Source organism: Ovis canadensis, chromosome 2 (genome assembly GCF_042477335.2).
Source record: "Ovis canadensis isolate MfBH-ARS-UI-01 breed Bighorn chromosome 2, ARS-UI_OviCan_v2, whole genome shotgun sequence".
Taxonomy (NCBI): Eukaryota; Metazoa; Chordata; class Mammalia; order Artiodactyla; family Bovidae; genus Ovis; species Ovis canadensis.
The window spans coordinates 28428676-28453781 of record NC_091246.1 but is presented as its reverse complement, the minus strand read 5'-3'; the positions used below and the strand labels follow the sequence as shown (position 1 = coordinate 28453781).

The window sequence follows — 25106 nt, the reverse complement described above, 5'->3', positions numbered from 1 at the left end:
TCATGCCCCTGTGCTTCAGGGCACCTCCCCACCTGCCCGGGATCACCATCCTGCAAGTGCTGGCTCTGCTGCCTGTGCCCCCTATGCCTGGCTGCAGCCCTGGATGCCCTGTGTGTGTCCCTTAGCTGTGTCCCTTGGGTGCTGAGGCTGACTGACACCCAAGGGCCTGTGGACACTAAGGGTACTTGGGTGCAGGAAAGAGATCTGAAGGACAGAAGTATGTGGGGACTTCGTGGTCATTGAGGCTGGAGCTGCCTTCAGTGGACTGAGGGTGGGGAGGGTGCCCCAGACCCCAAGACCCACAGAGGGAACCTTTGGGGTAGTTTGGGGTATGGAGTGAGCATGAGGGGTGTGGGGCTGAGGGATTTCATGTGGATGGCAGTTTGCTGGCTATTAGCCTCTGCATTTCTTATCCTCCTCAGAGAAGCTCCTCTGTGGCTGTGGCTATCGTGAGGACATGGTCTGCAGTTCATGCCAGCCCCACGTGGGGTTGAGCTTTGGTCCTGCATGCAGCAGGCACTGTGTGTCCACCAGAGCTGCGGGGAGCCCTTCCTAGATTTTGCAAAGAATGTGCTTGAAGGGGCTGTGGAGCAGCCATTTATAGGGTTCAGGATGTTGGAAAGTGCCAGTGAGCTGCAGGGTCAGGTGGCTGTAGGGTATGGCTCTGGAAGTTTGGATCAGGTAAGATTGGGAGAGGCTTTCCTCCATGCCATGATGCGACGGCGTCTTCCCACATAAGCAAGATGAGAGGGTGATTAGGGCTTGGCAAGTTCATGGTTTTGTTGTATGGTTGGAGACAGAACTTGACTTGTTTGTGGAACATGGAACTGCTGGGAATCTGGAAACTTCTCTGGCAGCCTAGTGGTTTTGGAATGTGACAACATCTGGGACAAGGTAGCCACCAAGTGTCCTGCGGATGTGAGGCCTGTGGCCTCTGGCTGGATAGGGGAGCTGAGTGGTGATGCAAGGGTTGACTCGGGCCTCAGTTCCCTATCTGTGAAATGGGTGGAGCAGGTGAGGGCCTGGTTGTGGGACCCAGGGATTTGGGGGAAACACCACCAAGCCTCCGAGCTGCTAGAGGTGTCCAGGCAGGCTTTGCAGGTTTGGCCTTGGAAGTCAGGGCTTCTTTGACAGCTTTTTCCTCTTGGAAATGGACGTCCAGTTGCTGAGTGATGCAGTGGGGTGAGGTGAAGCCTGCGTGTTTCTGGAGGCACAGTGAGCCCCACTCAGTGTCTGGCTCCACAGGGCTCCCTGATCACCCCACCTTTTGCTCAGCTGGAGCCCTCGAAGCTCCATGCTCATTGTAAATGGGGGCTGGTCAGCACATCTAAACAGGTGGGCAGCAAGACCCTGTCCCCAGCAAGGGGCCTCAGCTGAGTGGGGGTCTGTGGTCAGGTGAAGGATCCCCTAGGCCTATGAATGAGGCTTTTCCCTCCATGCTGTGTCCAGGGTACCTATGGGGGCCTTTGATACTATAGACCCATTCTAGGTGCAGCCGTCAGAGAGGTGTTGTGCAAATAAGACGTGATTTGAGATATCTGGCGGTGGCAGCCTCCTAGAGGCTCCCCCTGACCCTTGTGGGGTTTGTCCCTGAGGGCTGCGTGGATCTGACGCCGTCATGGGGTGCTCTCACTGCGTTTGTGCTGGCCGGGCCCTGAGTGGGTGGAGGTGAAGTTGGCACAGTCCTTCCTGCAGGTGTTCACAGCCATGGAGGCTGGGACTTGGGGGATGCAGAGCTGTGGGGCGTAGGAGGTGCGCCCAGAGGTCCCTGGACACATGTGTGTATGGGTGCCAGCATACACACATTCTTCTTAACATTTAGATTTAAACAGCTGTGTTGTAAGGAAAAAGAAAAAAGTTTGGTGTCCATGGCCCTTGCACAAGTGCAAAATTGGCATCACCACCATCCCACCTTGCAGCTGGGCCCCACACACACCCATTGTCCACTCTGCTCCCACAAAGTCAGAACATCTTGGGTCCTTGGGGTATTTCTTGCAAAGCAGCATTTCTGGTTCCCAAGGGTCTCAGAAGAGACTGAGCTGAGTGATCAGGAGGTCTGGGCAGGTAAGTCGGGTCCTCTCTAAGCCGGCTTTGCTCCCAGCTGCTTGCCAGCAGCCCTGAGGCTCCTCTCTCTTATCCTTCTAGATGGACATGGCCAAATGCCAAAATTTTCAGTATTATCGTATGGTCCAAAAACCCAAAAGGATGAAAAATGGCCAGTGCAAGGTCCCTTGAACTCCAGTTCTCTCTCTATTCATCATTATTTCTGATGCAATCTTTGAGACTTCTTCATGCATGTTTGTAACTCAACGTAGATTCTTGTGTTTTCCATTTTTTACCCAAACTGTTAACTTCTTTTTTTTGGTAAATATATAATACATCTTAAGTTGAAATTATGGGTAAAGGAAAAAAAATTAAAATCACCCTTAATTTCCCTGCATGCCAGGTACCCCAAAACCTCATGCTTTTTAACACACTAGTTTGTACTGTTTTACATCTGCTTTTTGAAAAAAAAACTGGAACGTTTTGAGAATCTTCCAAGGTCAACAAAGATGGAGAAGTTGAAATTAAGCAGTCTTATTGAAATTGATGGCCCCATTTCTTTGCATTCAGCTTGACAGATGCTCAGTTGGACCTTTTCTTTAAAAAAAAAAAAAAAGAGTTTGTGATTTTTAAAGCAAATATTTGTTACAGAAAAATTAAAAAACACCAGACTAAAGGAAAAAGCTGTAACGCCACCTTCTAGATGAGTCATTTTTGTCTGTGCTTATGGTTTTATATGGGATGGCCAGCATGCATGTACAATCATATATTTTGCTTATTTTACTCAGCCTATGTGAGTCTATCATGTCCTTACAAATTCAGAGTGAGCTTTGTTTTAAAATCTCTTGTGCTTAGAATGGACGGGCAGTTCTCACCATAACACGTTGCTGGTACCTGCCAGATGATTGGCATGTGCCCAGCTGTCCGCAGGCAGCCATCTTTAGTGAAGAGGATCACTGTGCTGACTGATGCTCTGCCTGTCTAGGGACATGGGGGCCTTTCTGGGCTTTTACAACTTACGTAGCTCTGTGGTGACCCCAAGTTTTTGTCTGCTCTGGGTTATCCGGGCCTGTAGCCAGGAGGGATGTGCTCAGACTTCTGCCTCCTCCAAGAGAGGCACCTCCATCATTTCTGGCACAGACCCTGTCTCCTGGGAAGCAATGGTCTCCCAGCTCTGTGGTCAGGGGATGGAGCTATAAACTGATCCACCCTGGAATTGGGAGGGTATGGGGGGGTGGTGGCGCGGATTTGGGGAAACTCCTATCAGTAAAGCAGAATCCTGTTTGAATCCTGGATTCTAGAACCAGTGGCGAGGAGCATGGGGGCAGGCCTGTCCTGGCTTGTGGATGGGGAAGGAGGTGTGGGACTCTGATGAGAGGCCCAGGGGGCTCCGAGGCCCAGTGACCACTGACCCTGCGTCTTCTGCTCCTGGGTGCAGGTACCCCCGAGTTCATGGCACCAGAGATGTACGAGGAGCACTACGATGAGTCCGTGGATGTGTATGCCTTCGGGATGTGCATGCTGGAGATGGCCACCTCGGAGTACCCCTACTCAGAGTGCCAGAATGCCGCCCAGATCTACAGGAAGGTCACCTGTGTGAGTCCACCGGCCACTGTGATGGGCTGGCTGTGTGTCCCACGTTGAGCTCTGTGTGCTTTGTAAAATCCTCACAGGAGCCATGTGAGAAAGGGAAGGAAGCCATTTTACAGATGGAGAATTAGAGGACTAGTAGGGGGTCTCCTAGCTTCTGTGGAGTAGCAGCGGTTGTAACGTGGGCTGTGGGTGGACCCTGCAGCCTTCACTGGGGCCTCAGGCAGCGCTGCGGGGCTGGAGCACCAAAGGGGCCTCTGCAGGAGGCCCAGGCCACCTGTCCATAGAGACCCTCCTCTGTGCCACCTGGAGGCTGCTGGCCCTCCCGCCTTCTAGCATGTCCCTAGACTTTGATCAGGTGGTTTCAGCTCTGAAAACGGCATCCTGTCCTCCCGCTGTGGCTGTCCTGCTGGGTGGGGAGTGCAGCAGGAGCATCTAGCCCAGGGCAGCTGGGGCTGTGCCTTTTCTGGGCCCTGCTACCTCACTGTCCATCTGTACCTGCAGGTACCAGGCCCCACCGCCCGAATGCTGGCTGCCTCTCCCCAACCCCAGCCCCCACATCCCTGCAGCCTCCTCACTTCTGCAGAAGCGTGAGGCGCCATGGCTCTTGGAACCCCAGAGCACCTGCCCTCATCCCGCCCTCTACTTTGAGCCCTCCCTGCAGGTCACAGCTTGTTTCTGTCCTTTGAGTCTTCCTTTTCAGTTATCTATCAGTCATTTTTTTCACTCTAAGCGCCTCCTGTGTGCTGCTGAGGGTGCAAGGTATGAAGAGAGTCCTTGGTTAGTGGCGCTAGTGGGTGTGGGTCAGATACCCATGGAGGTGCGCAGCTCCCCAGAGGTGCTTACCAGAGAGGTGACCCATCGGCCATGGGCAGGTCCTTCAGGGGGACAGGGACTCAAGGGAGCTTAGGGCTTCATTGCCAGGCCTTGGAGGAGCGCTGGGGCCCAGGGTGCAGGTGGAGCTGCTGCTGACCTTGGTCCTGGTTGTGTGTGTGGATGGGGTGGTGGTCCCTCTGCTGGGCTTGGGGAGACAGGGACTGAGTCTCCTGGGCACATACTCCTTAGCCACCTGGGTTCTTTCAGTAGCACCTCTGCCCCCCATTTAGGCCCTGGGAAACAGGACACTCGTCAGGGTCCCAAGGCTCCTATATGGACCCGTGTTGGTTTGAGTAAAGCAAGGCCCTACCTACCCTGCCTCCTTGAGGAAATCTGATGAAAGGTGCATTCCCTGATCCTTAGTGTTTCCTCTGTTTGCCATGACACCCTCGTGCTCTGGGTCCCCTGGGCCCTCATGCCACACCCACACACAGGTCCAGCCGCCAGCATCTGCTCCAGTCCTTGTAGGGTCTTGGTATCCTTTGTTCTCAGCTGCCCCGACTCTGTGCTTCTGAGCCCAGAGATGTGAACCCCTTCAAAACAACACCTTGTTCTGGCACATTTTGCCACAGGCCTCCAGAGATTTAAATGCTGCTTCTGTGCACCTTACCTGTATTTATAGTTTCTCAGACCACTGGTTCCCACCCCTGGTAGGATTGTGGCCTTTCTTTCTGGCATAATTAAATTTCTTTTTCTGTTGGCTTCAGTGGAGTACCACGGGGGTCTCATGTTCAAGGAGGACCCCTCGCCCACTTTTAAAGCCAAGGGCTGTGTCTGTTACTGCACAAACTCCCCTGCATGTCAGACACAGCATGACCCATTGGTTATGGCCGGGTGTCCTAGGCAGGAGTTTGCTGGGCGCTTTGGGGCCTCACCTGCACTCCCAGGGTACACTTTTTCTCTCCCCCATCCCTCTCTGTGGGAAAATATATGCTTAAAAAAAAAAAAAAAAGTCAGGACGAGACCTTTGAAGTCAGTCTTTTTGAAGGAGGAAGAACATGATGGTTGAGCCCTCACTATGTTCCAAATCTTCAAAAGCCAGGATCCCCTCCACCCAAACCCCTCCCTGGGCAGATTGCGAATAAGCCCTGCCATCCAGCCCCTGCTTCTCTTGGAATCCCATCTGCTTGTGGGATCGGAACCCTGCTCCCCCCATGCCTCTGGCTGCACACCCCTGGTACCCGCTGGCTTTCTGGTCCGCTTTAGTACTCGGCCACCTCCTGCTCCTGCTGCCTGAAAGTCATCTGATCTGGCCGCCGGCTGTGGACCTTCATGGTGCAGACACTTGTTTGCAACCCCCTCCAGCCACTAGGCCTTGGAAGTCAGCCCTGCCTGTGACCGCAGTGTGGCCAGAGTCTCTGGTGGCCCTTGGCCAGCAACAGAGACCACAGAGTGACTTCTGCATCCTCCGGGGAGGTATGGCAAGAAAGGCCAGCTCTTTAGGGTTCCTTGTCCAGCCTCTGAGACCCTCTGGGCAGCTGGCATGGGAGGTCCTGCCTGGCTGGTGTGTGGCCTTGGATAGATGTGCCTTCCCTCACACCCACCTCCTCTGTGCAGCAAGAGTGTAAATGCTCCCTTGTGTGGAGCTGGATTGGGCAGAGCAAGCATTCTGCATGTCTGCTCTGAGTCTCCCCTGAGTCTTTCTCGTCCTCAGACCTCACTACTCCCAGTAACCCTTCAGTGGGGCCTTAGAATGAAATGATGCCCCTGCCCTCCAACCCCAAACAAGCCTCTTGCGCTTCCCGTTTTCTCTTCTACTGGGGTGAGTGTGAGGTAAGCAAGAAACAGACCCCAATTCGATGTCAGGTGACTCTGCTCATGTCATCTTCAGGGCATCAAGCCAGCCAGCTTTGAGAAAGTACACGATCCTGAAATCAAGGAGATTATTGGGGAGTGTATCTGCAAAAACAAGGAAGAAAGGTGAGTTCCCAGGCAGCGCTGGATCTGGGCTATTGCTCTGCCTGAAATCACATCCCAAGAGAAGGTGAGAGTTGGGAGACAGGCCACTTCAGGTCACAGATGTACTGGGTCCCAGCAAGCCCACCGGGCAGTCGGAGGGCAGCCCCTGACTGACCTCTGCTGCCTGGAATACGCTCCCTGGCTCTGGGTACTGTCCTAGAGTCCCCATCCCCTTTACTGGCTGCTTCTCGCCCACCCAGCCTGGAGTGTGGGGGCTACTGGGGCCTCATTCTGCCCTTGTTGCTTTTTTTCTGTGTTGTCCCTCTCAAGCCTATCCATCCCCCCAGTCTGGAGGACACCTCATGCCAGGGTTCCCACCGAGCCTCATTCTGCCCACTCTCTCACCTCTAGGCTGCGTCTTTCGTGTACCTGTTGTCTGACCCATTTCAAAGTCCCACATTCAAGTCAGAGCCCTCCAGGTGCCCCTAGACCAGCTCCCTCCTCAGATCAAGGCTGTTCCTTCCTCAGCTGGTCAGCCGGGAAGCTGGGTGTGTGTTCCGAGCCTTCCTCCTTCCTTCCTTCTTTCCTCCCCCGTCTCTCTTTCCTCTTTCCCTCCCTCTCCCTCCTCTCTGCTCCTTCCTCCCTCTGTCTCTCCTTTCTTTTCTCACTCCTTACTCTCTCTCTTCCCCACTCCTTCTTACCTTCCTTCCTTCCCTCCCGTCAACCCTCTATGCCTCCTCTTTCCTCCCATCTCCCTCCCCCGCTTCCTCCTCCCCTACCCCCTTATCCTGCCCATTCCCCACCTTCCCCATTCCTCCGTGTCTCCCCTTAATACCTCTTCCTCATGGCAACCCACTCAGTATTCTCAGGATTCTGGAGAATCCTGTGGACAGAGGAGCCTGGTGGGCTGCTGTCGATAGGGTTGCACAGAGTCGGACACGTCTAAAGCGACTTAGCATGCATGCATGCATTGGGGAAGGAAATGGCAACCCACCTTGCCTGGAGAATCCCAGGGACATGGAGCCTGGTGGGCTGCCATCTATGGTTTGCACAGAGTCGGACATGACTGAAGCGATTTAGCAGCAGCAGCAGCAGCACCCCCTCATATTCCCTCTCTGCCCTTGCACAGCCAGCTCATGCCTTTTCCCCCATGTTACTGTGCCCAACACTGGGCAGCACTGTGATTCTGTTCTTTCTGTCATCTTTCATGTAGGGGCCTGTCCTGATCTCTCAGGCCTGACCTGATCTCCTGAGTCTTCTCTTTTGCCCTCTGCACATTATGTTTTGTTTCTTAAAGAGAAAATACTAAAAACCTGTGAACTATAGCTCACATCAGAAAAGTACAGAAGCCACCTCCCAGACCAGGACAGAGTCCCCAGGGGTTGTGCCCTCTGCGCCCCTAGGGGCCCTAACTTCTGGGCTTCCCCACGGTCTCCACAGGCATTTGTCAGCCTGTGTGAGGGTTGCTTACCCTACTCTCCCCTTTTCATGCATGCAGCTATCCAGGTGGCATGGTTCCACCGCCTGTGGGATGTGTTGCCCTCAGTAGAATCGGTGATGGGCCACTGGAACTCAAAGCCCACAGTGACCACAGACAGGAAGCTGGGAGGAAGCCAGGCCCTGGACAGCACTGGGATCTGTTTGTGCCAGAGATCAGAAACTAGGCAAGCATTTAGGGATGTGGATTTGGGCGGTAGAGTGGTTAGCAGGGCAACACGACACCCCCCACCCCCAATTCCCATCCTTGGGAGGCTCCAAAATTATCCCTGCTTCTTGGAGGCCAGGGTCCCTCGGGTGGTGAACTGGGGAGGTTGGGACTTGCCTTGTCCTGGTCCAGTTCAGTTTTACCTGGATTCACGGTATCCTATGACAGCTGAGAGCTCCCCAGCATCTCAGCAGGCTTTGTCTGGACAGTGCAGAGCCTGATTTACAAATTCTTTTTGGAATTACCCACATTTCTTAATAGTGGAGATTTTTTTTATAATGACAGGGAAAAAAAGGTCTTACATAGTATGTAGTTAGATGTGTTCAAGTAGCAGATTTTTCCTCTTCCCCCGAGAGTTAGGGAATGCAGAGGTATGCTGCCCTCGGGGGCAGAAATGCCCAGTGAGTAGGTCAGAGGACTTTCCAGGGGGAGCTGGGCAGGTACAGGACCCTCTCAGGTAGTGTGCCCGTGCCCTGCCTGACAGCTGCCTCCTTCCCAGGTATGAGATCAAGGACCTGCTCAGCCACGCCTTCTTCGCGGAGGACACAGGTGTGAGGGTGGAGCTGGCCGAGGAGGACCATGGCAGGAAGTCCACCATTGCCCTGCGGCTCTGGGTTGAGGACCCTAAGAAACTGAAGGGCAAGCCCAAGGACAACGGGGCCATAGAGTTCACCTTCGACCTGGAGAGGGAGACGCCAGATGACGTGGCACAGGAAATGGTAATGTGTGCTTGTTCCTCGGCAAATCTGGGTGCGTGCCTTGCAAGTGTGTGGTTTCCAAACATTAGAATGAAGTCAGAAAAGGAGCATGGTCCCTCAGTGGGTATGCGGTTTTGGGAGCAAGGACCCCCAGTTGTTGAGTGCAGCTGTGAAGGACAACGTAGGTCACAATCACAATGCTGCACGTAGGACATCACCTTGGAAATGGTGCAGTGAAAGGATTTTGTGGACCAGTGCAGAGATGCCCCTGGGGACTGTCGCATAGTAGGGAGAGCCCTGTTTTGACCAGATTCTTGCTAACTTTGTGCAGATGTAGGCCTTTGAGTTTTGATCTTTATTTCACTTTGTTTCTGAGGAGCATTGTGGTCTGAAGAGCCTGGCGAGTGTAGGAGTATAGAGACGCGTCATATCACAGGGGGAAAGAAGAGAAATAAACTAGACACTGATTTTTACTAGACAATCTGAGCAAAAGTGAAAATCTACATGCTTATTGCAGTAGAGTGAGTACTTGGCTGCACCTGTCATAACCACAGAAGTGCATGTCCTTTTTTTTCCTCTTTAAAAAAAATAACGTGTCATTGAAAATAGCACATCTTTCAGAAATGCAGTAGGTCACAAAGGTATGGCTGATGTTTTCTTTACAAGTGGATTCCCTCAACCCCAGTAGGTTCTTTTTTTTAATCAATAAGATATATTTAAAAAAATTGAAGTATAGCTGATTTACAATGTTCAGGTGTACAGCGAAGTGATTCAATTATATATGTTTATGTATTTTTATGTATATGTGTATGTATATTCTTTTTTAGATTCTTTTTTAATATAGGTTTTTACAACATATTGAATATACTTTTCTGTGCTGTATAGTAGGTCCTGTTGTTTATCTGTTTTGTGTATAGTAGTGTGTATCTGTTAATCCCAAACTCCTAATTTATCCTTCCCCTCCATTACTCTTTGGTGACTGTAAATTTGTTTTCTGTGTCTGTGAGTCTATTTCTGTTTTGTGAATAAGTTCATTTGCATCATTTTTTAAGATTCCACATATTAGTGATATTATATGATGTTTATATCTGTCCTTACTTCACTTACTATGATTATCTCTCAGTCCATCCATGTTGCTGCAATTGACATCATTCTTTTTTATGACTGAGTAATATTCCCTGGTAGCTTGGTAAAGAATCCGCCTGTAGTGCAGGAGACCCTGGTTTGATTCCTGGGTTGGGATGGTCCACTGGAGAAGGGAAAGGCTACCCACTCCAGTCTTCTGGCTCGGAGAATTCCATTGACTGTATAGTCTGTGATGTCGCAAAGAGCTGGACACGACTGAGTGACTTTCACCTTCACTTTCAATATTCCTTTTATTTAAGTAATGTTCCTTTATGTATACAGTATCACATCTTCTTTGTCCATTCATCTGTCCATGGACATTTAGGTTGTTTCCATGTCTTGGCTATTGTAAATAGAACACTGGGGTGCACATATTTTCTTCAAAATAGAGTTTTTGTCTTTTCCAGTTATATACCTGGGAGTGGGGTTTCTGGATCATATTGTAACTCTATTTCTTAAGCAACCTCAATACTGTTCTCTGAACTGGCTGTATCAATTTACATTCCCCCCAGCAGTGTAGGAGGGTTCCCTTTTCTCCACATCCTTGCCAACATTTATTATTTGTAGACTTTTGAAGATGACCATTCTGACAAGTGTGAGGGGATCTCTCATTGTAGTTTTGATTTGCCCTTCTTGAATAATTAGCAGTGTTGAGCATCTTTTCCTGTACCTGTTGTCCATCTGTATGTCTTCTTTGGACAGGTATCTAGTTAGGTCTTCTGCCCATTTTTTTGATATATATATATCAGTTCAGTTCAGTCATTCAGTTGTGTCTGACTCTTTGTGACTCCATGGACTGCAGCATGCCAGGCTTCCCTGTCTATCACCAACTCTCGGAGTTGACTCAAATTCACATCCATCGAGTTGGTGATGCCATCTAACCATCTCATCCTCTGTCATCCCCCTCTCCTCCCTCCTTCAATCTTTCCCAGCATCAGGGTCTTTTCCAGTGAGTCAGTTCTTTGCATCAGGTGGTGAAAATATTGAAGTTTCAGCTTCAGCATCATTCCTTCCAGTGAAAATTTGGCTATATATATATATATATATATATATGTATATATATATATATATATACACATACACATACACACACACACATATGTACAGAGAGAGAGAGAGAGAGAGAGGGAAGCTATATGAACTGTTTGCATATTTTGGAAGTTAATCCGTTTTCAGTTGCATCGTTTGCAAATGTTTTACTTCATTCTGTAGGGGTTTTTTTTTGTTTTGTTTATAGTTTCCTTTGCTATGCAAAGCCTTTAAACTTAATTAGGTCCTGTTTATTTTTGCCTTTGTTTTCATTACTGTAGAAGACAGATCCAAAAAAATATTACTGTAATTTTTGTCAAAGAGTGTTCTGCCTGTATTTTCCTCTAATTTTATAGCATCTAGTCTTACACTGAGGTCTTCAATCCATTTTGAGTTTATTTTTATATGTGATGTTAGAGGATGTTCTAATTTCATCCTTTTACATGTAGCTGTCCAGTTTTCCCAGTACCACATATTGTCTTTTCTCCAGTGTATATGCCTGCCTGTTTGGAGGGTAGATTAATTGACCGTGAGTGTATGGGTTTATTTGGGAGCTTTCTGTCCTATTCCATTGGTCTATATTTCTGTTTTCATGCCAGTACCACTATTTTGATAATGGTAGCTTTGTAGTATAGTCACAAGTCAGGGAGCATGATTCCTCTAACTCTGTTCTTCTTTCTCAAGATTATTTTGGCTATTTGGGGTCTGCTGTGGTTCCATACAAATTGTAAAATTATTTTATTCTAGTTCTGTTTGTTCTAGTTCTAGTTTGTTTTGTTCAGAGTTAATAAGGCCACTGGTAATTTGGTAGGGAAGGACCCTGATATGGCCCTGGAAGGTGGGCTACAAGAGGTAGAGGGGAGACTGCCTGCACAGGCTCTTGTGGGCAGCATATCTTTGGGTCCAGCCTCTGCTGACCACTGTGCCATGGAACTCTGGTCAGATGAGGAAGCTGAGGCTGGCCATGCCATGTAAGGTGTGGGAGTCATAAAGCAAGGGGACCTCGGGGGACTGGGCACATGTCAGGTGAGGGGTCCATGGAGCTTGGTTTAGGTGGTTGCAGCAGGTTGGTGCATGACAGGAGTGGGAGGTGCATGGCCACCCAGGACCCTGCCCTGCACTTGACAGCAGCCTGTGCCTCTGCTGGCATGTGTGGTGGGTATGACGTCCTGCTGATGGCATGGTGCCCATGTCAGGACTCCTTCCCAGCTGCTGGTCACATTCCTGGACTTAGAAACAGACACCTCTGCTATAATCGGATTGAATAGAATTATTTAGCTCCGTGGCTTCCCGGAGTATCTTTCTATGACCTTGCATAGTGCTGTTGAATTGCTGCATATTTGCTGAGAGTTGCATTAAGTTAATTACCAGCTTATCTATTTTAGTATAGTAGTTTGTATCTGTTAATCCCTAGACCTAATTTGCCCCTCCCCCTCCCTTTCTCCTTTGGTAACCATAGTTTGTTTTTCATGTCTGTGAGTCTATTCTTTTTTATATATATCAATAGATTAATTATATTTTAGATTCCACATTAAAAAAGTTAAAAAAAAAAAAAGTTACCAACCCATTAGTCCTATGAATTCAGGACCTTTCTTCTCCCCATACTGTGACATTGGTCCCTCCAAGTTTTCTGCTGAAGTTTAAAGCATAGACATAAGTAGCAGCCAAGGTTGTGTGTAGGCTGGTATCTTGTGAGCTGAGATTCATGAGGGTGAGTTGCATTTGACGAGCATCCTGGAGGGACCGTGGAGATTGGGAGTACCTGGCCTGCAGCTCTAGCTGTCCCGGTGTTAAGAGGAGGGGAGGCAGGCTGAGGGCTGGGACAGCCCTGCTTGGAGATGAGGTAGGACCCTGGATGGCCTTGAGGGATTGTGTCTGTCAACGTGCAGGCACCTCGGAAAGCACAGGTGATGAACAGTGTTCTCATTCCCCCGTGAACACTATATAGCGGTGGTCTGAGAATGGCAGGGGACACAGGTTCACGTGGTGGCGTGTCCTGGAGGCATCTGGGACCCAGACAGCTGGAGCCATCTGTGTCTCAGCTACGCCAGGTACGTCCTGCAGCTCTGGCTTCATTCTTGGTTTGTTCCAGACACTCTTCAATTATAGGACGGCGGTGCCCAAACATGGCCTGGGCCCCTTCCCAGGACCTGCCTACCTTCCTGAGAGGACTCATCCCTCCTATGGCTTAACACAGAGAATGCCCATGGCCCCCAGGCCCTTGGATCCACGCCTGTGCCTATAGCCACGGCCCTGTCTTCACCAAGTCTCTAGCACCTGCCTGCACTCATGGGCAGAAGGTGTCTCTGAGAGTTCACAGCACAGGCCTTGGGCCCAGCTTCTCCCCCTTTCCTCTCCTGTGTTTCCTTTAAAAGCACTTTTTCATGGGCACACCCTCCATGCTGTATGGCAGCTGTGCAGAGGGCGGCACATCATTGTGTTCAGTTAAGGAATAATAAAAACCAACACATACCCAGCACTCTGTTAAGAAACAGAATGAACCCAGAACCCTGGGTGCCTGCGATGAGCAGAACGTGGCCGCATTTGCACAGTGGGGTCTTCCTCCCGCGTGAATGCCCCGATTGTTACTGGTTGCAACTCCTGTCTCCTGGCTGGGTCTTGTAGGTCAGTGCTAGTGCTGCAGCCCGTGGTGAGGGTCTAATTCCCCTTCTTTCCCTTTCCCTCCTCTCCCCTCCCCACACATCTGTAAACACCAGACCCAAAACTGGGGTCTGAGGCTCTTCTCCCTGGGGTCCTGATGGTAGGTGCCTGAGCCTTTCATGGGCTGTCCCTGGAGACAGCCTGAGCTGGGGAGACTTTCAGAGCTCACAGCCTCCTGGCAGCTCTGCTGGGTGGTCACTTGCTGATAGCTTTAACCCAACACAGTTTTAGGACCTGGTCCGCATTCTGGGCTGCCCTGTTGTTAACGCCTAAGATTAGCAAGCGTTAAGTTTTGAAGATGATGAGGCTGCTTTCCTGAGGCTGCTGGGGGTGGGAGGAGGCCGATGCAATAGCTTTCTCTTCTCCCTCTACCGTCAACTTGCAGCAGGTCCTGTGGGGAGCAGGGGAGGCGGGGGCCACTGGTGTGGGTAGAGGATGCAGTGAGGTGGCCCACGTGGATGTGGATCAGAACAAAGATGGCCCCATAGCTGAGAGAAGGGTGAGTTCTTTAGGGACCTGGGTTGGCTTTGATCTGGAAATGACCCCTTGTGTAGACCCCCAAGGGTGGGAGGGTAGGGGGCTTGGAGCCTAGCCCAGGGTTCTTGTGTCAGTGGTACCAGCCCTTCCACCTTCACAGCTTCCAGATAACAGGATGCCCCAGTGTGGCCAAATTCTCTCCTGATTGGGAAAAAATAGAAGGAACACTTTGGAGAGGATCACTGGGTGGTGACTGTGAAAATGGAGACGTAAGGAAAAATGGGTCATGGGCAGAAAATAGAAATGGCAGGCAGGTGTGTCTGTGGGATGCCTTCTTTTCAGCGGCCTCTGGTCAGGTCGGCCACGTGGGTAGCACTGAGGGTGGGCGCGGAACCTGCTTGGCCTCTTCAGCGGGTCCTGGCCGTGGGCACAGCCCAGCTTGCACCTCTGCCATCCTGGGCTGAGCCTGGTGGGAGCCTCAGGGTGAACGTCTGCACGGTTCATTCTGTCCAGTGGAGTTGTCTTCTGACAGGAGTCTTTTGAAGTAATCACAAACTTAGAGGGAAGTTGCAAATGTGGGACAGGTCCGTTCAAGATGACTTTAGTTAGTGTTCGTCGCTCAGTTGTGCCCGACCTTTTGTGACCCCATGGACTGCAGCCCATCAGGCCCCTCTGTCCGTGAGATTTTCCAGGCGAGGATACTGGAGTGGGTTGCCATTTCCTTCTCCAGGGGATCTTCCCAATCCAGGGATCGAACCCAGGTCTCCTGCACTTGCAGGCAGATTCTTTACAGACTGAGCACCCTGAATATATCTGTGTCTGTTTCCCACAGATGGGGACTTTGCTCACAGCTGCCTCAGCTGTCAGAATCCCGAGAGCAGCCCTGCCCCACCAAGGGTCTGGAGCCTTCCAGTGATGCCTTCATGGCAAGAGTGGCTTCATGGGAGAAAGTGATCCACAGGAGGGAAAGAAATAAAGGGAGAAACAGTCAGACTGAGAGAGAGAGAGAGAGAGGCAGAGGCAGAGAGACAGATGGAGAAAGGGAAGGACGGAGACAGAGAGGCACAGAGAGAGGCCGAGAGGGCTGAGAGGCAGAGAGACAAGCTGCATGTACGTGGCAGTCCTCTGTGTAGCCTCATATTGGCAGCAAACCAAGGACTTCTGCCACCGCAGATCAGTTCCGTTTCCCCTGTGTGCGTTTGTGGACATGTCCTTCAAACCGTTGTGGTATCACTTTATTTTAATGCTCAGAGTGCCCCGGATTCAGCCAGTAGGAGGCCTTGGATGCTGGCTTCCGTGTTGTCCTGCTGTCTGTCGTCTTCCCAGCAGGTCCTCGATCTCAGGCACAGTGAGACGTCCGACTCCGCCGCCCTTTCCCCGCAAGCCTGAGCCTGCCGTCTCGTGGGGAGTCCTGCGCATCACGGCCGCCAGGCTCCACTTGTTGGCTGCCATTGCCCCAGGCCCACTCAGTGGGCGGTTCAGAAGCACGCACTACGCCGTGTGTTATATGTGCTCACATCTACATCTGGTGTATTTGTGTCTTGTGCTTTGAAAACTGTGAGTTCGCACCATTCCCATCCAGCCCCACGAGGCCTGTTCTGTTGTTTTCTCTCTTTTCACGTGGGGAATCCCACAGTGATGGTGAGGAGCCCGGCTTCCGCTGTTTCGTGGTTTTGCCATAGGTATTCTCAGAGGGCACCGTGATGTTTCCTAGAGACTGTTGACTCCTTTACAGATGCTCTCAAATGCTCTGTTGGGTGAATTGGGTTCAGAGTTTTGCTAGGCATGGCTACATACCTTCTTGGTCTCTTGTTACTGAATGTACCTCTTTCCTCCAGTCTTTGATTTCTCAGAGAGTGTCCAGGACGACACTGAGGACAGTGTTGGCTGAGGCTCCTTGTACCTGTCCCTGAGCACACAGATGCAGCCAGGACCTCCTTCCTACCCTTGGCCAGCCTGTGGGAGGGGCTCCAGGAAAGCCCTGGGGCCCAGCCAGTGGGAGTCTGCCCTGTGTTCTGGCCCTGCCAGAGGCAGATTGGGATCTCTCTTCCCCTCACACACCTGGCCCATGGTTACGAGCATCGGCTGTGTTGCCACAGACCCAGGAGCTGGATTCTTGTAGGTTTAGATGGTCAGTCTCCCCGTGGATCTACAGTCAGTGGTGGGAGGATGTTTACTTCCGGGATGATGAGAGTGTCCGTGACAGCGATGAGCTTGGTAAACTTGGTTATGAGGGTGAGGGACCCTACGAGGGGACTTAGGGCAGAGACTCCCCAGGCAGGAGGTAGCAGTGCAGATGGCAGGGTCCCCTGGAAGTGGGGTGTGCAGCTGGAGCTGGTCCCGGTAATGATATGGCGATTTCCTTTGCAGATTGAGTCAGGATTTTTCCATGAGAGTGACGTGAAGATTGTGGCCAAGTCCATCCGTGACCGTGTGGCACTGATCCAGTGGCGGCGAAAGAGGATCTGGCCAGCGCTGCAGCCCCAGGAGCAGCGGGAGCTCGGCAGCCCTGACAAGGCCAGGGGCCCACCCACGCCCCTGCAGGTCCAGGTGACCTACCACTCGCAGGCCGGGCTGCCAGAGTCCGAGGAGCCCGAGGCCGACCAGCACCTCCTCACCCCTGCGCTGCCGGCCAGCGCCACCTCCCTGGCCTGTGAGTGCTGCCTCTCTAGGCGCCCCCTCCCCCTGCACCACCCCTCCCTCTAACCCACCTGTGGGTATGAATGATTGATGTGGGCAAGCATTTCTTCAGGGAGGGATTCTCCTGGGAGGCATCCCCATGTGGCAAAGAGATCTATGTGTCCCTGAAGTCTGGCTTCCCAGGGCAGGCTCAGAACTAAGCCAGCGGGGCTGGAGCTGACTCAGTTCAGCTACTTATCCCCTCTGGAGGCTCTCAGCCCAGCCTCACAGGGCACCTGAGGGCTGTACCTCCACCCTGGATTCACTGACCAGTGGAGGCATCTGAGCTGCATGCTGTGGTTCTGAGGCTGCCAGTGGCTGCAGCCTCCAGTCTTGCTGTGGTCTTGGTTGTGAGTTTTACTGCTTGGATTATCCATCCCCAAGGTTACCTCCCTTCTGGTACTGCACTTGTGACTTTTAGTATGTTTCCCAGGGAATGTCACCAATGGATTGGTGAGAATTACTTTGTACCTGGCTTCATCTCAAACCACGGGGAGAATCCAGTGTCTTCTTTAAGTCTGAGTAGAAATTCTGCCTTTACCCTCAGTATCTTCAAAATTCAGCTGTGAGCCACGGATGGAGGATATAGTCTTTTCTGTCTGTTCTGTGAATAAGCGTGGAGAGCTGGGCTGCCCTTGCAGGCCACTATTTTAGGTGTTTTTGTGTGGAAAGACCAAAATAGTCTGTTTATTTAATAGTTACATCCTTTCTTTATCAGTAGAATAGCTAAACGTTCTTCCAAAGTAGGCTGTTTAAATTCAAACCAGCAGCTGGCCATCACTTTAAGACAAGTTGCCAACTGTTTACTTGTCTCCTACCTGCTCAAGTTTGCTTTGGAGAATAGAATCGTTACATCATTACTACATTTTCGGATAAACCAAAAAATTAATTCACAGGTATAAACTTTTTGTAGGAAAAAGCTTTCCGCACCTGGCATACCACTACATACTTTGAGAACATAATTTTTGGTTGAACAATTTTTAGGACAGGAATTAAGAAATCTCCTTTTGTTGAACTTTGCAGAGATACAGTCTTGGACCTAGAATAGGCTGTGCTGTGGTAAGACGTCATGGTACAGGCTTGACCTGCTGCATAGACGTGAATCGACAGATGCGTTTAGAGTGGACGTTGTGTCTGAACACAGATCCGCTTCCTGACTAAGAATGAGGAGTGTGCTTCACGTCATGGCCGTAGTTCTCAAAAACATTTTTACCTGTTGATTGTATTGGGTTGGCCTAAAGGTTTGCTTGGGTTTTTCCAGGACATCGTACAGAAAAGCCCAAACGAAGTTTATGGCCAACTCAATCATTTTCTTTAAAGTAGATAATATAGTCACATTGTGTACAATTTAGAAAATCCAAGAGAATATACAGCAAAAGCCAGTTAATTTTTTTCCCTGGAGGTCGCTGATGTTAAATGTCTTTTAACTTTCACTTCCAGAGATTACACCTTCGCGACATCATCTGGACACATACCGTGCACACGGGCCCCGTGTCTCCCTGTAATCCACAGTCCAGCGTCCTGCTCATGCTCTTCTGCACCTTGCTGTGGGTCAGAGCAGAAAGCCTGTGCTCAGCCATCCCTCTGGCTGCAGTGCCTGTAGCTGGCTGGACCACGCTGGCTTCATAAAGATGAACTAATAGGGACACCAAGCAGCACACACATCACTGTAGAGGACCTGGTCTTCGGTAACAAGATGGGCACACAGACTTTCATATATCAGCAGGTGCAGCGAGTATCAGATAACTTCCCACTATGCGTTCTGTAAGCTACCCACCACAGTCCAGACCAAGCTCGAGCCAGCGTCAGTGACTGTGAGAACACAAGTTTTCAATAGCTTAGAAATGATTTTTTTAAGTAATTTTTATCATACAAATAAACACATTCACTTAGAAATGTAAGCTGTCACGTATATGGTTAAAATCACCCTGCTTGAGATTGGTCTCGCTCACTCTCGTGCGCTCTCTCTGTCTCATCTTTCTTTCATGTGCCCACACTCTCCATTTCTCATGTGCACACACCTGGCCTGTTTCTGTCTCTCTCTCTCTCTAAGTAACAATGACTACTGGCCACCTCATCAGAAATCAGAGCCACGTGTTTCACTGGTTCTTCACAATCAAACCTCACCATTCATAAGTCTTCTGGGTCAAAATAAGTTCTGCTCAGCTCTTGGGAAAAATTATTTTGTTGCAAGCCAACTAGAGTTCTCTTGTACTTTATTTAAAGTGAAAATTGAAAGTTTAAATCCACACCAAAAGGTGTCCTGTAGAATTAGCTTGGTGTTCATGGATGGCAAATCCTAATGTTTATGTAGCTTTTGGAATATGGAGGCAGTAAAACAAAAACACCACTTCACACAGGTTTCTGCTCTTCATTCTTGGCTGGCACGACCATGCAGGTGCCCTCTCCTCCCAGGTGTGTCTTGGTGAGACCAGCCTGTGGGCCGTGGCGGTCCTGTCTGTGCCACCTGTACAGGCAGCTCTTCCACCCAGGCTGGGTTTGACAGGCCAGTCTGGGCTTACCTTGGGTGAGGCTGGCCTCTTGGGAGGCTATCTTGAGGCTGCAGAACCTTTGGGTCCTCCTCTCATGGCCTCCCTGTGGGGCAGAGGCCTTGTCAGCCCCATTTTCCAGCCACTTTAGACCTGAGCCTGTGAACTGAGAGGTTAGATTTGGGCCTAAGTCTTCCTAATTTAGGCTCTTTGCTGTGGTGACTGGAGGTGGTCAGGGCCCACTCCCACTATAAAACACAGCTGGTAATTTCCTCCACATGACTGCAGCTTTTCCTAACTTGGACATTCAATCTTCTACCTTTGAAGAGCTGAAAGTGCCCACTTTCAGGGCCAGGGCAGGTGGCAGGTGAGGTCCCTATCTGTAAGCTGGTGGAGGTGGCCGTCCTGCCTACAGAGGATGGTGTGAGTTGCCCACCTGGGATCCGTGGTAGTCCATGGTGAGCACCAACAGGTGTCAGGCAGTGTTGGGTACGGGCTCTCAGGGCCAGTTCTGGGTGGTGCAGTTATAGCTTCTGTATAGGTGATTGTTTAAAATGATGCACATTTATTATGCTTGTGATCTGGAAATGCAATCAAGTCTTGTTTTACAGAAGAAAACGTACAGACAAGTTGTCCCACGTTTGCATTCCCTGGGACTTGTACAACGTGTTGTGCGGGTGATGTTTGGAGGTGCCTGCTTTGACCCATGCTTTTTTTTCCTCCCTCCCCAGCGGACAGCACGTTCGACAGTGGCCAGGGCTCCACGGTGTATTCAGACTCGCAGAGTAGCCAGCAGAGTGTTGTGCTGGGGTCACTGGCAGACGGAGCGCCACCCCCCTCCCAGTGTGTGTGCAGCCCCCCTGTGAGCGTGAGTGATGGGCCTGTCCTGCCACATAGCCTGCCCTCCCTGGGGGCCTACCAGCAGCCTGCCACGGTGAGTCAGCCCAACCCTTCTGGCCAGTATTCCGGTCCACATGGCCTCGAGTCTGTGATGGTTCATTCAGTCTGTGCTGGCCTGTTTTCAGTTCAGAACCATGCAAAAGTGGGCCTGCAGGAAGTCCATCCTTGCTGGTAACTGCAGGGCTGCAGGCTGGAGCAGCCTGTGATGTACCTTCAAAGACCTGCTTGATGAGAAAGTCCTGAAAACAGAGCCCAGTGACACCCGTACATACAAAGCTGTGATAAAGCTGGTGAGGTCCTGCCCTATATGCTGGGCCTGAAAAGTAACTTCTGACTGTTGCAGAGGTGATGGGAAAGCATCATTTATAGCACTGAAATCTTTGATTTTGTGTTAGTTTGCAGCTTCACTGAGAAAGTGTTAAGTACCTCCCGGCATTTCTCCTCTGCTTATTATACAGCCGTTAAAAGTTAGAGGTATGCAAACAACCAAATCATAGGGAATGTTTTTAGTGATATTTCAGAAGTGGGATTGAAAGGGCCTCATGCTTATGCCTGTGGAAAAATTTGTAAGATATGGAAAACCTAAGGCTGTTAGATGAGATGGAAATTGCTAGATGAGGGAGTCACATTTCATTTATTGTTTTGATTTTTTTCTAATGCCAAAGAAAGCAGAACAATTGCTTATCTCCCAGGCCCCAATCAGTCAGTCCCAGATTCTGTTGCCCTTGAGCTGGGCTGCAGAGAGGGGTCCACAGGGAGATTTAGATGCTCCTCAGACATGACTGAGCAACTTCACTTTCACTTTTCACTTTATGCATTGGAGAAGGAAATGGCAACCCACTCCAGTATTCTTGCCTGGAGAATCCCAGGCATGGGGGACCCTGGTGGGCTGCCTTCTATGGGGTCGCACAGAGTTGGACACGACTGAAGTGACTTAGCAGCAGCAGCAGCAGCAGGCCCAGGAACCTCTGCCCGAGGAGCCTCTCCTGCCTGGTCCTCGGTTACCGCGGCGCCCAGACGTGCTCTCACTTCCTCGCTTTCGCATGTCCTTTCGATCATGTGCTCTCACACTGTGGCTGCCTTTTGGGGCTCCCTGAGTGCCAGGTGCCAGCCTTTCCAGCCACCTCTGTCTCTTTTCCCTCCCCTTCTGTCTGCTCAGGCTCAGAAAAGTCCCCTTGGAAAAATAGCTGAAGCGTTTGCCTCTGCTAACCGGAGCCCAGGATTCATTTTCAATTTGCATTTTGCAGTTTGACTCGTTTTACAAAATTAAGTAAAATATGATTTTACAGCAAGAAGAGTTCACTGCTCAGAGCAGTGGTTCTTGGCTTTAGGTTACCCGTGCCGGGGCTGAGCCAGACCAGTCCACAGGCCCTCATCCCCTCTAGGGCAGGTCACACAGTGTGTTCTCTACCCAGGTCTCTGCAGTGCTGTGCGTTTCCTAGGTTTGGCTCACAGGCCAGGATGCCTGAGCATAGGGAAGTCAGGGGCCAGGCCAGGAAGCACCTGACATTGTCTGGGGTGCTTTCTCCCATCTCTTGACGATTTATGCAGAAACACCTTGGACAGAAGGGGTCCCCAGGGTGCACCGAGGGTTCCTGGGGAGTGTTGCCATGGTAATGTGCCCCTAGGACTCAGGGAAGGAAGGGCATAGCTGGTGGAGTCAGGAATACAAGCTGCTTCTCTGAGGCTTCCGGGCTGCCTGAGCGCCTGACTCCCACTGGGCCGGTGACTGCGGCTTTGGGAACATGTGCGCAGGTGACTCATTCTGTCCTGTGGCTTCAAGTTAATGCAAAGGAGAGATTCCATCCTACCCCACGCTGCTTTTCATACAGCATTTACTGTGAAAGATGAAGTGAGTGATAATGGTTTTGGAAATGATGGTCACCTGTTTCATCTAGAAAACCTCAAGTGAGAGAAGCTTCTGATGTCAGTGTGTTCTCAGCTTCAGAAGTCATCTCGGTGTTTTTTTCCATAGCTCTCACCTGCTCGCACCCCCAGTATTTTGAAGTAAATCCTAGACAGAAAGATATTTTGCCCCCAAGATATTTCCATCTATACCTCTGCAGGATCAAGACTCTGCAAACAAAACCCAGTACCATTATTGTACCTAAAAAGGAACAAGTTAGCTGCATCAAGCATCCAGTGATCACATTTCTGACTCTTTCCCATTCCGTGTCTATGCTTTGCCTGGTGCTGAAGGCTCACGTCTGTGGCCTCGTTTCTCTCCTGATGGCGAGTCATGGGAGACTCAGCTCTGCAGAGCACCCTTCTCTCAGGCTCTGTCCCGCTTTTTATCCTCACGTTTCCATATTCTGTTTGTGAATATGTCTGCATGTACACCTTTTATTCAGCTCTATAAATGAGAGATGTGTGCATTTTTATCTTTCCCTCAATTAATGCCATCACAAGCATTTCCCAAGGTTCCACAAATCTCTTGGTTGCATGATACTCTGTGGAATTGAAATTCTAGCACATTCCCTGATTGGGAGGTTTGGGGGCCGTCACATCTTGCTTCTGATGAATCCTGTTCCTAGGAAAATGTCCTTGGCAGGATGGCAGACGTAGGGAATGAGAGGTGGGTCCCTGAAGATGGTGAGTGTGTTCTTGGTGGTGGGCCTTATGGTAGTTGCTAAGCGTGGCTCTGTGTGCTCTCTGCAGCCTGGCCTGTCGGTGGGCTCTGTCCCACCCACCGCCCGCCCTCCGCTCCCACAGCAGCCTTTCCCAGAGCCAGCCATGAGCTTCGCCCCTGTACTACCACCGCCCAGTGCCCCTGTGCCAACAGGCCCAGGCCAGCCCACAGCCCCTGCCCACCAGGTGAGTGCTGGCTGCCCTCCTTATGGGTGCCATGGGTATCTTGGTCTCCCCAGGCCCTGCCTGTCCATCTTGGCTGGCCTGAGCCCAGGGCCTGTGAACCTCCTGGCAAGTCCAGGCCCCCTGTGCTCCTTCTCTGCAGTTCCCCAGGGTCTGGGGTATAGACAGAAGTGGAGATGGGTCTCTTGTGTCTGTGGAGCTCAGGGTTACACAGCATTTGGAAGGGCCCCCATTGCACAGAGTGGTCCTCTCAGATCTGTGTGTCCTGGGCCCCAGGCTGGATGCTTGACTGTGTGTCACTGTGGGTATGTGTGCATGTGTGTTATGTCTAAGTATAAATCTCAGGAGGACATTGATCTAAGAGGAGCCCCTCTCTCTTTCTAGCCTTCTCTCCTGACCCAGCCGGTACCCTTGCCGCAGGTCCTGGCCCCACAACCCGTGGGCCCTCTGCAGCCAGCGCCCTCCCACCTGCCTCCGTACCTGGCTCCAACCTCTCAGGTGGTGGCCCCTGCTCAGCTGAAGCCCCTCCAGATGCCTCCGGCGCCCCTGCAGCCACTTGCTCAAATCCCCCCACAGGTACCTGTCTGTCCCCTGCTCTCCAGCCTGGCCTGTTCCCCAAGCCTGGTTGGCCAGTCCTTATCCTCAGGGCATGTGGGTGCCTCAAGAAACACTCCCTGGTGACAAGACAGCTGGGCTGGTGTGTTCTGCCTTTGACTTCTGCCCCAGATGCATCCAAGATTGGGAAAGGTTTAGTCCAGAGTTAGGCCAGAAGAGCCAGGATGGAGCTGTAAGCACAAAGCTTTGGTCACTGTTTTCTATGGAGCTACTGAGGCTGTGTGGACCGTGGATTCTTGGGGGACCAGTAGACAGCTGAGCAGCTTGCCAGCCGCAGAGATTGGACTGTCTTTGGGGGAGCATCATGTGACCAGTACCATGTGATAGCTTGTGGTTGATACTTGGGTGCTCTTGCTCAGGCTAATGCTTTTGGTGCTCATGCATGTTTCTAGTGAATCTTGACCACAGGACGGCTTTCATTTCATGGGTCCCATTGTTGCTTGTTGGTGGGGCTAGGACGGGAAGTGCTTCTTTGTAGGGAGGATGTGAGTGTTCCTACGGTTTGCAGGCACCCCTCAGAAGGTTCTTTCATGTCAGCTGTTGCCTGTCACCTGCCTTGTCTTCATCACTCCTACACTGGAGTCACTTTCAGCATCTAATTAATCCAACCCCTTGCTCCCAGTGGTCGTGGCATTTAGTAGCTTTTCAAATACACAGAGGTCAGTTTGCGTATTTTCTGTCTTATAAGTGCACAGAGGTACATGTCGTGTGATGCGCATGTGTCTATAACCAGAAAGGCTTTAGTTTAGGACTGTCAGAGAATCTGCTGAAATGTTTCAAGTGCTAAATCCACGAGATGTCTCCAGGATAGAAGACCAGACACAGAAGGTTCTGGAGCTTTGCTGTTGCGTTATGCCGCTCTCTCCCAGGCCGCATGGTGCAGGGGCATTCAGCCAGCGAGGAGAGGCTGGAAGATTTGCCTGTTTTGAGAAAACTTGTTGAAGAATTTGGTCTCATTCTGAATTTACACAGATTGGAGGGAATCAACCAAAGTAATTTCAGATATTTGGAGCCAGCCTGGTAGCTCAGACAGTCCTGGTACTTCTGAATGAGAACATGCCAAAGCTGGGTATCTGATGGTCACTATTATGACCCCTAGTATCCTTGCAGTAACCAAGGAGAGTGGGCTAGCCTGAGACTCTCTGAGGTGGTGCTAAATGGGGGCTCTCTTGAAGGTTGTGTCTATATCCCACATCCTTCTAAGGCCTCCTGTCTTTACTTCTGTTTGAGTGTCGTACATACTTGGTTTTGTTTAAATTGGGTTTACGTTTTGGTTCCCTTCCATAGCAGCTACATGAAAAGTGTCTTGGGAGCAGAAGCTGGGGGTGATGTGGACCCTCACCCCGTGCAGTGTGCTGCTAGCAGGGCCCAGTCCTGGTGGGGCGATGTGGACCCTCTCACCCCGTGCAGTGTGCTGCCGGCAGGGCCCAGTCCTGGTGGGGCGATGTGGACCCTCTCACCCCGTGCAGTGTGCCGCCGGCAGGTCCCAGTCCTGATGAGCTTGTTCTC

At 51.0% G+C, this 25106-nt stretch overlaps 1 protein-coding gene across 9 annotated transcripts in view; it reads left to right on the top strand.

Moving 5' to 3' along the window:
• WNK2 (WNK lysine deficient protein kinase 2) overlaps window positions 1–25106 on the top strand; it is a 154902-nt gene that overhangs the window by 44275 nt on the left and 85521 nt on the right. For all 9 annotated transcript variants that reach the window (XM_069575634.1, XM_069575629.1, XM_069575628.1 and 6 more), the window contains exons 5-11: window positions 3482–3639; window positions 6341–6429; window positions 8613–8832; window positions 16474–16756; window positions 20003–20205; window positions 22830–22985; window positions 23367–23558. In XM_069575634.1, the coding sequence (XP_069431735.1) occupies window positions 3482–3639; window positions 6341–6429; window positions 8613–8832; window positions 16474–16756; window positions 20003–20205; window positions 22830–22985; window positions 23367–23558 (1301 nt within the window). The remainder of the gene's footprint in view (window positions 1–3481; window positions 3640–6340; window positions 6430–8612; window positions 8833–16473; window positions 16757–20002; window positions 20206–22829; window positions 22986–23366; window positions 23559–25106) is intronic.